This window comes from Dipodomys merriami, unplaced genomic scaffold, assembly GCF_024711535.1.
Source record: "Dipodomys merriami isolate MVZ:Mamm:240054 unplaced genomic scaffold, mDipMer1.0.p SCAF_395, whole genome shotgun sequence".
NCBI classification, from domain to species: Eukaryota; Metazoa; Chordata; class Mammalia; order Rodentia; family Heteromyidae; genus Dipodomys; species Dipodomys merriami.
In genome coordinates this window covers 853682-867382 of record NW_027205548.1, presented here as the reverse complement: position 1 = coordinate 867382, position 13701 = coordinate 853682, and the positions used below count along the sequence as shown (strand labels likewise).

The 13701-nt window shown below is 46.1% G+C and overlaps 1 protein-coding gene across 1 annotated transcript; it reads left to right on the top strand.

Annotated features, from left to right (window-relative positions):
- The first annotated feature begins 1063 nt into the window (after positions 1–1063).
- Positions 1064–12950, top strand: LOC138805479 (HHIP-like protein 2). Its single transcript, XM_069990274.1, is given in 9 exon segments — positions 1064–1605; positions 2460–2603; positions 5527–5835; positions 5837–5856; positions 7258–7384; positions 8040–8185; positions 9706–9787; positions 11279–11361; positions 12480–12950. Coding segments are annotated over 9 exon segments (1503 nt in total). The 5' UTR covers positions 1064–1294; the 3' UTR covers positions 12761–12950.
- The last annotated feature ends 751 nt before the right edge of the window (positions 12951–13701 follow it).

Genomic DNA, 13701 nt, shown 5'->3' with positions numbered 1-13701 from the left:
TGAGCTCTTCTTTTAAAAGTATTTATTCATCATTATCATTTCACATAATCTTAATTGCAACCTCCTGAGTAGGATTATAGGCTTCCAGAACCTGACGATATTGTCATTTAAAAATATTCATCATGGGCTGGGAATGTGGCTCAGTGGTAGAGCGCTTGCCTTGCATGCCTGAGGCCCTGGGTTCGATTCCTCAGCACCACATAAGCAAAAAGAAAAAAGCTGGAAGTGGCGCTGTGGCTCAAGTGATAGAGCGCTAGCCTTGAGCTGAAGAGCTGAGGGACAGCGCCCAGGCCCAGAGTTCAGGCCCCACGACCGGACCCCCCCCCAAAAAATATTAATCATTTCCTATAATCTTAAGTGTTAAGAGCTTAGCTGAAAGGCTAGACAATATAGTGACTGTAGTAGTTTTTTAACTAGCATACCTGAGGAATCCAAGAGGATTTCATTGGGACAATTAAGAGGCTTTTGATTTTTTTCTCCTTCCATAAATATTAACTGAATAGAGAATTTGGGTCCCAGAGAAGTGATTTGCCAGTAATTGGTAACAAAATCTGAAGAATCCTGATATTCTTTTCTCTAGGCCATTTCTTTTCTTTTCTCCAGGCTATTTCTTTCCTTGCCTCCCTTCTTCCCTCCCTCCCTCCCTCCCTCCCTCCCTCCCTTCCTTCCTTTCTTTCTTCCTTCCTTCCTTCCTTCCTTCCTTCCTCTTTCTGTCTCTTCCTTCCTGCCCTCCTTCCCTCCCTCCCTTCCTCCCTTCCCTCCCTCCCTCCTTCCTTCCTCCCTCCCTCCCTCCCTTCCTCCTTCCCTCCCTCCTTCTGCTTTCTCTTTCTCTTTCTCCTTCCTTCACTTCTTTCTTTACTTCTCTCTCTCTCTCTCTCTCTCTCTCTCTCTCTCTCTCTCTCTCTCTCTCTCGCTTGCTCAAACTGAGACCAATCTTCCCTTTCTTCCCTAGGAATGCTCGCCTTATGCAGCCCACCTCTATGACGCTGAGAACCCCAAGACGCCCCTTCGGAACCTGCCAGGTCTCTGCTCTGACTACTGCTCTGCCTTCCATTCTAACTGCCACTCTGCCATCTCCCTGCTCACCGGTGACCATGGCCTCCAGGATTCCCATGACAAAGATGGTGCCCGCTTCTGTCACCTCCTCAACCTCCCTGACCAGGACTACTGCTTCCCCAATGTCCTGAGGAATGACCATCTCAACCGCAACCTAGGTGTGGTGGCTGAGGACCGTCAGGGCTGCCTGCAGCTCTGTCTGGCCGAGGTAGCCAATGGGCTGAGGAACCCAGTCTCCATGGTGCATGCAGGAGATGGCACCCACCGCTTCTTTGTGGCCGAGCAGGTGGGGGTGGTGTGGGTGTACCTGCCGGATGGGAGTCGCCTGCTCCAGCCCTTCTTGGACCTCAAGAGCATCGTGCTCACCACACCCTGGATTGGGGATGAGAGAGGCTTCTTGGGATTGGCTTTCCATCCCCAGTTCCGCCGCAACCACAAGTTCTATATTTATTATTCACACCTGGGCAAGAATAAGGTAGAAAGGATCCGGATTAGTGAGATGAAGGTTTCTCAGACAGATCCCAACAGAGCTGACCCCACGTCAGAAAGGTGAGACATCTTGGGAGAATCTCAAACGCTGTGCTGTGTACACGATGCATGCCTGTCTTATGAGAGAACAGAGAGGGGGCTTGACTGATTTTGGAGCACCGGCTTAAGATGCTGAGAAAGGAGGACAGCCCAAGTTAGATGGTTGAGTCAAAGCATTTCATCAGATGCGGCCATCAGTGTGAAGTACGCTAATTAGAACCGTGCTTGCTTGCCTTTCCAGGAGATAAGCCATGGCCAGCCGCCATGAGGCTGTAGAAATGGCTGTAGGTAATATTAACACTTTGAATACAGTAACAGTTTTTGATTATTGTGTGGGCCCAGATTCCAGTCCCTTTACCTCCAATGTGGTATTTCTCAATCTTATAGTAACAGTAGTGCATGGCTGTAAAGCTACTAATGCAGGTTAGACAGGGACTTGGCTGACCCTGAATGCATGCTCAATGCACTCCACCATGCTACACGGCGCCCTCCCCCCCAATATTCCTTCTGGCTTGTCTATCACAGACAGGTTGACAGATTGGAAAGAGTGTGAAGAAGTGATAGACGAAGCCAGGATAACTTTCTCAAAGGAAGGGATGGAGAACTGTGGTAGAACAGAGGGTAAGGTACATGTTCTAGAAAGGGGTGATTGTTAATCCTTGCCAGTCTAAGCTCATGAAGTCATGATATGAAAGAAAAATGGCCCAAGAAAGTTACACAAGGACATAAGAGCCAAAAGCTACGGCTTTGGGTGGGACCTTTAGATCCTGGCTGGCTTGGTCTTAGTGGTGTGTCCCAGCACTTCTGGACATTCCAAGAAGAGACAGCATTAGTTTGTGTCAGAGCCTAATGCCTAGTTTTATCTTCTTTTCCAGGCTCATCTTGGAAATAGAAGAGCCAGCTTCAAACCACAATGGTGGACAACTTCTTTTCGGCCTGGATGGGTATCTGTACATATTCACTGGGGATGGAGGGCAGGCTGGAGATCCCTTCGGCAAGTTTGGGAATGCTCAGAACAAGTAAGCTGGATGGGGATGGTGTTGGGGAGGCTTGGGCCTCTGCTTTTTGAGAACGAGCCCCAGGTACAGTATTTTTCCCAAGGTGGGAGTCAAACCCAAATCATTCAAGGCAATATGTCGTTCCTGCATTGAGGCAAGTGCGAGGAGCAGACTTTGTGGTTTTGTCCTCTAATGAATGGACACAGTATATTTTGGTAGTTACTATTACATGAATGCTCACTGTGACTTTCATAGTGCCATGCAGAGAAGAATTCAAAATTTTAAATAAAACAGTATATATGACACCAAGCCCTCAGTTCAGTTCAACTCAACAGTGGCATTGAGCTGGGTGAATCAGGCCTAGGAAACACATGAGAGGTCAAGAGTACTGAGTATGGCCAGGAGCCAGTGGCTCACGCTTGTAATCCTAGCTACTCAGGAGGCTGAGATCTAAGGATCACAGTTTAAAGCCAACCTGGGCAGGAAAGTCCTTGAGACTCTTATCTCTAGTTAATCATCAGAAAACCGGAAGTGGCGCTGTGGCTCAAGTGGTATATGTACAGATACCCATCCAGGGCTCTAGTGGCCCAGACAGAGTTCAAGCCCCATGACCACCACCACCACCACCAAAAAAGTACTGAGTGTGAAGTGCGTGTCCAGGTCCCAGGACCAGCATAAAACCAAACAACAACAACAACAACAAAACTCCCACTAAGCTAACATTTGTCCAATGCCTACTATGAGTTAGGAAGTGCATGAAATTCTACACCCATCATTTATCCCTAGGATCCCAACCACACCACAATGCAGCGTTTCTATCATCTGCTTCATCGATGAGGAGATGGAAGCCCAGAGGCCAGAGCTATTGGCAGAGCTTTCAAAAGCTTCTGTTCCTTCTGGCCACATGGCTATCTGAAGAAGAATAAGATCAGCTTTTTATTTACAAAGAAGTCATATTAGACCAGGCTGGACGCAACCATCCTCATAGTTAAAAAAGTGGACAGGGTTACTTAGAACATGACCACATCCAACTTTGCCTAGTAGTTCTTGAGCCTCAAATGGGGAAGCCATTATCCTACAAACACACACACACACACACACACACACACACACACACACACACACACACACACACACACATTCTCTCTCTCTCTCTCTCTCTCTCTCTCTCTCTCTCTCTCTCTCTCTCTCTCACTCACACACACACACACACACATTAATAAATACATAAAAACTCATGCAAGAAGCTGGATGCTAAAGGGAACTCTACTGCATTGTTGGTGGGAGTGTAAACTTGTTCAACTACTTTGGAAAGCAGTGTGGAGGTTCCTCAAAAGACTCCATATAGAGCTCCCCTATGACCCAGCAATCCCACTTTTGGGCATTTACCCAAATGTTTACAAACAAGACCACACTAAAGCTACCAGCACAGCTATGTTTATTGCAGCATTATCCACCATAGCTAAAATATGGAACCAACTCAGATGCCCCTCAGTAGATGAATGGATCAAAAAAATGTGACACACACACACACACACACACACACACACACACACACACACACACACACTGGAATTCTATGCTTCCATCAGAAAGAATGACAACCTCCCCATTTATTAGGAAATGGAGAGACTTGGAAAAAATTCAATGAAGTAAGCCAGACCCAAAGAAACATAGGTCCCATGGTTTCCTTTATTTGCAATAACTAGTATATGTCTAGGACAAGCAGAAAAGCTCAAAAGCTATGTACATGTGACCATATAAGATGATACATGTGACCATATAGGATGATGCCAACCAAAATGAACCCCAAGATAGGGACACAAGTGGTTTTATCCTTCTTGCTGTTGTTTTTAATGTATTTATAATGTACCACGTGATTTTTTTTTGTTTCTTTCATATGTTCCTCCCCCATGGTATAGCCCCTGTTTTCACTGTATCTGATGTCGGTGTCCTGCATCTTGTATATACATTTTTCTAATTTGGGGAGGGGAAGGGAAATAACAAAATGCTGAAACAAGGATACCGGTTGACCCATTGTAACAATGAGATGTACAAGACAGTATGTTGAAAATGAACCTTACAACTTGGTGGGGGGGGGGTGTAGGGGGGGAGGGAGGAGTTGGGGAGATGGGGTGGAAAGGGACAGTTGGAGAAAAATAAAGGAGGGGGTAACAATGCTCCATAGGAAATGTACTCATTAGCCTACTCATATAACTGTAACCTCTCTCTACAGTATTTTTACAATAAAAAATATATATGAAAAAAAAAGAAGCCGGGTGCGGGTGGCTCATGCTTGTAATCCTAGTTATTCAGGAGGCTGAGCTGAGGATCACGGTTCAAAGCCCGCCTGGGCAGAAAATTACTTGAGACTCTTATCTCCAATAAACCACTAGAAACTGGAAGTGGTGTTGTGGCTCAAGTGGTAGAGCGCTAGCCTTGAGCTGAAGTGCTGAGGGACAGCACCCAGGCCCAGAGTTCAAGCCCCAAGACTGACAAACAAACAAACAAACAAAACAAAAAACCAAAAACTTGTCAAGAGGGAAGTGGGAAGAGGGAGACATTTTCATGAGAGGAAATCTCAGAAGTAAACCATCTCAGTGCTGTTCATGGAAGCCCAGCTCCTGTTTACCTGTTTACCTCAAGTTAATTCTTAAGGAAACAGCGGAGGCATGGGCCTCCAGGATCCATCGCTGGTGCTCTTACTACTTGATCTATGACTCCAGTCCTGCTTTTTGTTGGCTCTTTTGGAGATAGTGTTCTCATAAATTATCCTGCCCAGGCTGGCAAGCCACTGGCATCCAGCTATATCTTGTGAATATTAAACAAACAAACAAAAAGTTGCATTTTCCCATCTGATTCCCAGCAGGTTCGCTGCAGGGAGTCTCCTGTGATATGATGTCCATGCTTACCTGAACCTGTTTCCTGGCCTTCTGTCTTTCAGAAGTTCCTTGTTGGGAAAAGTATTAAGGATCGATGTGAACGGGGCCGGCTCCCACGGCAAGCAGTACCGCATCCCTCGGGACAACCCCTTTGTTTCTGAGCCAGGGGCCAACCCTGCCATCTATGCGTATGGGGTCAGAAATATGTGGCGCTGTTCTGTGGATCGAGGGGACCCAGTCTCCCGCCAGGGCCGAGGCCGGATCTTCTGTGGGGATGTCGGCCAGAACAAGTTTGAAGAGGTTGACCTCATTGTTAAAGGCGGGAATTATGGCTGGAGGGCCAAGGAAGGATTTGAATGTTATGACAAAAAACTGTCACAACGCCTCTTTGGGTAAGGAAGAAGCCATCTGCGTGATTTCTTGGATGAATGAATGGGTTGGAGGTGGAGGGATGGGAGTAAGACCTGAGGGTGTTTGTGAATGTGCTTCTCTAACCCCAGACACCTTGGAGATACTCATCAGAAATGACTACTGTGGTGGCTCACACCTGAAATCCTAGCTACTCGGGAGGCTGAGATCTGAGGATCAAGGTTTGAAGCCAGCAGGGCAGAAAAGTCTGTGAGACTTCTATCTCCAATTAACCAGCAAAAAGCCCTAAGTGGTTCAAGTGTGCCAGCTTTGAGGGAAAAAGCCTTGTGACTTGTGAGAGTGTGAGGCGTGGAGTTCAAGCCCCATTACTGGTGCACATACACGCACCTAAAAGAAGAGTAACTTTCAAATTGCTGCTTTGCATTTTGTTTTTGTTTCAGCTTTCTTTTTAAGTTGTTTTGATAAAGGTGATATACTGGGGGGTTGTAGTTACGTAAATCAGGTAAAGAGTACATTTCGTTTTGGACATTGTCACCCCTTCCCTTTCTCTCCCCCAATTTCCCCCTCCTATCCCCACATACAAGTTGTATAGTTCCTTTTCAACTTGGTGTCCGGTGGACACCCTGATACATTTGTTCATCCGTTGTTCCTCCATGTTTCAGCTGTTTTAAGGCTCTTCCCTTTTCTATAAAATCAACCTCCTCTGTTCAGACCATTGGAACATTTATTCTATGCAATGCTATGTTGCCTGATTATTTTATTATATTTTTATTATCTTTAGTTATATGAAGGGGTTACCATTTTGTTTCATTTTATTACTTTTTGATGGTACTGGTGTTTGAACTCAAGGCCTCATGCTTTTTAGGCTGGTGTAATTCTGAGTTGCTGCTTCCTGATTTTACAATAGAAGATAAAGCTAATTAAGGTGTGTGTGTGTGTGTGTGTGTGTGTGTGTGTGTGTGTGGTGTGCATGAGCAAGAGAGAGTGGGGGATGGGTAGATAGAGATGTGGAAGAGAGAGATTTGGTTTAGCCAACAATCATGGAGGTATAAAGATTGTAGCTGTTCTGCTGAGAAAAATTAACATCATTGGGCTGGGAATGTGGCTCAGTGTTAGAGCGCTTGCCTTGCATGCATGAGGCCCTGGGTTCGATCCCTCAGCACCACATAAGCAAAAATAAAAAAGCCAGAAGTGGCGCTGTGGCTCAAGCGGTAGAGCGCTAGCCTTGAGCTGAAGAGCTGAGGGACAGCGCCCAGACCCAGAGTTCAGGCCCCACGACCAGACCCCCCCCCCAAAAATTAACATCATTTATTTGCCTACCAGGCAATGACACTAACCATCTCCCTCTTTCTTCTTTCCCAGTTTTGGGAAAGATTCCCAGTTTTGGGCCCTTATGCTCATTCTCGTTCCTTGTTTCTGGACAGATGATGTTCTGCCCATCTATGCGTATGGCCATGCAGTGGGGAAGTCAGTTACTGGCGGCTTTGTCTACCGTGGGTGTGAGTCCCCAAACCTTCATGGCCTCTACATCTTTGGGGACTTCATGAGTGGGTAAGGAAGTGCTGACGTTATTTTCCCTTTTAAAAATTACTGTTACTATAAAGGTGACATACAGAGGGTACAGTTACGTCAGTCAGGTAAGGCGTCCATTTCTTTTTATTGTGGAAATACCATACAGAGGGGTTACCATTACATGAGCAAGGTAATGAGTACATTTCTTATCAAGCATTGTTGCCTCCTCCTTTGTTTCCCCTTCCCATCCCTTCCCATCTCCTTCCCCCATTGCCCCCCCCCCCCCCGTTGTCACTAGTTTGCGATGAGTGGCCACCTTTAGCTCTACAGGGACAGGGGGAACTTTACAGGCAATAGGCAAAGAAAGAATGAAGCCAATGTTCTATACCCTGAGATGGTTAGTGGTAATAGTGTGTACGTTTGTAAAATTATATCGAATTTTTCTCTTAATTATACCAACAAAAATATGAAAATAAAAGCAAAAGAGCTTCCCTTCCAGGGCAAGGGTATGTCTAAAATATCCGTGAAGCAGCTGTGTGTGTGGGGTGTATGTAGGTGTGTGTAGGGCAGCTGGCTATTGATGTCTTTATGAAAGAACCAGTCCTGGTCCTCAAGACTCTCTGACTCTCATTGGAAAAAGATCTTGCAGAGTGCAAATGGATTCCTAAAACACAAGGTTTTGTTTTTCATCTAGTCGACTTATGGCGTTGCAGGAAGATAGGAAAACCAAGAAATGGAAGAAGCGGGACATCTGTTTGGGCAGCACCGCATCCTGCGCCTTCCCAGGGCTGAGCAGCACCTACAGCAAGTTCATCATATCCTTCGCTGAAGATGAAGCAGGTAACACATGCACACAGCACTTGATTTCTGCTCACTCGAACTTCAGTAATCAGAGGCAAGAAAAGGTTTCCTTAGCCAGGGGGACCTTGATCAGTTGAGTCACAACTCTACTTCTGACTTTTTTGGTGGTGAATTGGAAACAAGAGTCTCCAAGACTTTCCTGCCCAGCGTTGGTTTTGAGCTACCATCCTTATATCTCAGCGTCCTGAGTAGCTAGGATTATAGGTGTGAACCGCTGGTCCCAAAAAGTTATGTTTAAGTTTTGAAGATTAAAATTAAAACATTCCAATTTTAAATAAATTCCATTTTGTTTTACACAGGTGTATACAGAGCTCTTTACAGAGTCAATAGTTGGCCCTAGCCATGCCAAAAAATAAAAGAAAATGATCTCCCAGAATCCCTTCAGTCCTCAGATTCTCTGTAGGTGTAAAGCCAGGCCTGGAAGAACTCCTAAGTCTTTATTTTCCTTCCGTTCTCAGCTTTGGGGACCTTCAGTTGAGTGGGATATAAAGATCCAGCCAGCTACTGCATCTTCCCGCTCAGCCAGCTGATGCATAGATAGTTTGAAGAGAATGTTTTATTTATTTAGTTATATAAGAACAGAGGGTATTTTGGAAAATCCAATCCATTTTAATAGAGAAAAAAGTCTAGGTGAGTTTCAACTAGGTTCAAACATACAAAAAACTACCGCAAAACCACAGGTTGGCAGGGTGCTGTTCAGGAGAGCGGATGGATCCTGTGAAGTTAGCGCCAAGGTGAGACTCTCTTCTGTAGAATCTTCCCAGAAGGTGGACCCCCTGGACAGTGGAGTCCAGAGGTAGGCCTGCCCAGAGATACCGGCTACTGTCTTCTGTGACTTGCTCCTCTCTTGGAGGCCCCAGAACTCTAGCTCTGGTGGCCCTGGCTTGTGCCTGTAGGCTTTTCACAAAACAGGACACTTTTGAAAACCAGTCAGTACACTTGGGCAAACAGGACCCAGTGTCCTTGGTTGAATTCTGAGAAGTAGACTTGCCAAGGTGTTCCCAAGCCAGGCTGAGCCCAAGGGCAGGGCTAGGGCCAGTACAGTTGCTCCTTAGGCAAGTGTTTTGTTTTTCTTTTTCCCCTTCTAGAGGTGTTTGCTTTCCTGTGGTTCATGAATGAATTTGCACGTTCTGCACGTAACCTGTTCTTTCCCAAGCAGAGGCATCTTTTAGATCTGAGCATTCCTTCATTATTTTATATAAGAGCCACAGGCTTTAGATGAAATTACCTTTTAATGGAACCTTCAAACTCTGCCTTTATTATTGTTTGTTTTTGTATTGAGCTTGTAAGCCTGTGAGCTGGTAGTCTGGACTTCATATGTAGAATTTCCCCCCAAGGAATTTACAGCCAATTAAGGCCTGGCTTCCAACCAGGGGCCCAGAGTGCCGTGGGTGGGGTATCTTGCTAGTCAGGGGTCCGGAGCCCCAGGGGTGGGGCGTCCTGCAGCCTGGTTTGGGTTGTTTTCTGGGCCTCCAGCTGTGTGATTCCTGTTTCCTTAGGGGAGCTGTACTTCTTGGCCACCACCTACCCAAGTGCCTATGCACCACATGGATCTATTTACAAGTTCGTGGACCCTTCAAGGTGAGATTTGGGGTCATTTCCTTCCCATTTGGTGTATTTTCTTAATCATATCTCCATGGCAGGTCATAAAAACAGTAATTAGTCCCCCAGAATTACCAAAACTTCCTACAGAAACACATCCAGGCACCAGATGAAAAGGGATCTGGGCAAACACATTGTGTAGAACAATGTGTCAGTAGAAATGATGGGATATTTGGAACATAGTGTCTTTACAATTGGAATGAGACTCTTTTCACAACCCATATTAGTTCAGCCCCTGGAGCTCCTATGTTCTTTAAGAAAAAGGAAAAAAAATCTTTCTTGATCCTCCTGTTTCAGCTTCCTGAGTGCTGGGATCATAGCTGGTATCTCCATGCTTGGCTCCTCATTCTTCATCAGTCTCTGGTTGGGTATTAGGCACACAGACCCCATTTAGTCTTTCCCATCTCTCTGAAAGATAGGTACTATTATTTGTTAGTATTATTTCACATTTTATTTATTTAGTTGATTTTTTTGGGGGGCTGGAGATGGAATCTAGGGCTTCATGTATGAGTGTTACCAATGAGCTGCACCACCAGCTCCTGGTTGTATGCATGTATGTATTCATTTATTTTTATTATCTTTAAGTAGGTGTACAAAGGAGGTACCATTTGACAAAGTGTATGAGTACAGTGCATCTTGATCAGTGCCACCCTTTCAACATGCTCAGCCCCCTTCGACCTACTGTTCTTTTTCTTTTTTTGTCAGTTGTGGGGCTTGAACACTGGGCCTGGGTGCTGTTCCTCAGCTCTTCAGCTCAAAGGTAGCATTCTACCACTTGAGCCACAGTGCCACTTCTGGTTTCCTGGTGGTTAATTGGAGATAGAGTCTCATGGACTTTCCTGCTGGGCTGGCTTTTGAACTGTGATCCTCAGATCTCAGCCTCCTGAGTAGCTGGGATTACAGGCATGAGCCATTGGCGCTAGTGCTCTACCACTTGAGCCACAGCGCCACTTCCGGCTTTTTTTCTTTTTGCTTATGTGGTGCTGAGGAATTGAACCCAGGACCTCAGGCATGCAAGGCAAGTGCTCTACCACTGAGCCAACTTCCCAGCCCCAAACAAAGAATTCTTGACTTCATTCTCCCTCCTTTCCCCATTCATGTTGAAAGGGCTGGTTATTTCCCCCCACCTTCGGCTTTATTTTTGATCCCAGAATTGGCCAATTCTTCATTCCGTAAAATAGAATATGCATTCCTACTTTGTACTTCGACTTTGTAGATGTAGGATTTCACACTTGGTAAGATTTCCTGACCTGGGTCACCTGAGTTTGAACCTGATGGCATGTGTCACCGATTCCCCGCCCCTCTGCCCCCACAGCCCGCCACTGTCTCCCAAGGACCTGGAGAGCCCCAAGGCATCCACGCTTTTCTCCTTGCCATCTAAGGTCTGACCTCACTTCTTGCAAATGTGTGCCTTCTGGTGGCCTTGATTTTCAGAGTCTTGTGTTCTCATTCTTCCTGTCTGGTTTTTAGGAGAGCACCCCCGGGCAAGTGCAAATACAAGCCAGTGCCGGTGAAAACCAAGAGTAAGAGGATCCAGTTCAGGCCATTCACCAGTGAGTCTTAGTCTGGGGAGGACCATCAGTGTCCTCCGTAAACCCAGGGTGGAGGGACTTAATTTTTCTCTCTTAAGAGTTGTCTTTTGGATAAGGGTTATTACTTGTATCTCCTCTTCTGTTGCCAGAGTAAATGGTAGTGACACCTACTTCTACTTTGACCTTTGTCCTCCATCCATCCATCCATTCATTCATCCATATATTTATTCATTTGGCATCAAGTATTTATTAGTACTGAATTTGTGGCTAATACTCTGCTAAACTGACTACTTAAAATCTCTGATCTGTAGTGGCACAAAATCACACAGGAGGAGAGATGGCAAAGAAACAAATATAGCCTTGAGGATATTATAAAAAAAAAGAGTGACCAGGGCACTTTAGGGGACCCTGGGGTGAAGATTTCACCCTTGAGTAGGGTAGGGTAGGGAATCAGGAAAGATTTACAGAGGTGGGTGAATCAGGTATTGGGGGGCTTATGCCTGTAATCCTAGCTACTCAGGAGGCTGAGATCTGAAGATCTAGGTTTGAGGTCAGCCCAGACAGAATTGTCTGTGAAAGTCCAAGTAGCTAGCAAAAAAATGAGATGAAAAGGCACGGCTCAAGTGGTAGTGTGCTAGCCTTAAGTGACTAAGCCAAGTGAGAATTCAAGGGAAGCCCTGAGTTCCAGCCCCAGTACCAGCAAATTCACACACACACACACACACACACACACACACACACACACACACACACACGACTTATAAAGAGGGGACTCTCTTCTATAAGATTCCATAAGATCCATCTTGATGGATCTGTCCAGAGAAACCCCATCAAAAAAGGGAAATATTTAGATGTAGGTCAGAGAAGGGAATTACAAATGTTAATACAGATAATTGGTATTGACAAGCCCTCATGCAATTCTGGACACAATGGCTTGTGCTTATAGTATCAGCTAACTGGGTGACTTACGGCAGAAGGATCCTTGAGCCTTGGGGTTTGAGGTCACCCTGGACAACACAGCAAGACTCTTGTCTCTTAAAAAAAAAGGTTATAATACTGAAAGGTTTCCTGGGTGGTGCATCTTCTGTAACTTCTTTCTCAGACTTAACTCACTTCCTAAGTAAGTGTGTATCTCTCAGAGACAGTCCTGGACTTGCTGAAGGAACAGTCAGACAAAGCAGCTAGACCATCGTCAAATGCAACCTTACCTTCCAGCCCAGCCTGGGCCTTACCCAGGAAGGGCTCCTCCAGGAAGCCAGCTTCAGCCACGAGCAGCAAGAAAACACTGCAAGGATCAGGAACAAGGAAGAAAGCCAGAGTGTGGTCCCCACGTCCCCAGGGCAAGAGGAAGCAGAGGCTGAAAACCCACAGTGGTGAGCTGAAGGGGTTGGCACAGCAGAGGCCAGTGGATCGACAGTGACCGGAAAGAGGCAGACTGCCTGGAAAATGAAAACTGCTCTAAACATGGCGGCTGGGAAGGCTGGCTGGAGATGGGGCAGGCCCAGACTCCCTCAGGGCCTGTGTGCCATCCATGCCGTAGTTTGTACACCTCCTGGCAATTCTACCAGTGTGTCTCCATCTGTCCTGCAAAGTCCTACAGCCCAAGATAATAAACCACATTTGCTTAAGCCATGCATTTTCTTTATGCTCCTGGATGATTTTCTGGCATCAGGGAAGCTAGCGGTCCCCTCATAGCTACCTAAGGATCATATTACCCTCTGCTGCCTAATGCAGCCTTTGGGAGCAGGCCCATGCATGTCAGCCTTCTCAGGAAAGTCCCCCTGAAATGGTCACTTCCTTTCCTTCAGTCTGAAACTCAGGAACAGAATAAAAAGGTTCAATTCTGAACCTCCGGGTCCTAGTTGGCTTTCCCAAATGGCACCATAAACAGAGCTGCCGTCTATTCTGCTGCTTTATCTTGAAACCTCCGAACCTTGCTCCCTAACTGTTGCTGTATGGCTGCGCTAAAGATGAGATAGATGAAGCTACTTGAGGTTCTCTGACTGGCCACAGTACCGAGGCCACTGGGAACAGATCAGCTGGACTGGAACCTGGGCCCCTTCATCAGCCTGTTGGTGAAGGATGATAGTTTGTGTTGCAGGTTTTGGAGGAAGTAGGAAGTAGGAGAGGAAACACGTCTGTCTTCCTGAGCTTCCTCCCTTCATGGAGAGCGTCCAGTCCAGTGCTGGTTATCAGGCTTCGGAGAAAAGCCTGTGGGACCAGCGGGTTAAGGACTTTGGATTTCCCTGAGCACTGTTTTGGGTAGGGCTTGACATACTCCAGATAGACCTTTTTTCTTTAAAGACTAGAAGCAGATTGCATTTTCCCCCGCTTAGGTTGCCTAATCTTGTCTAGTCCACA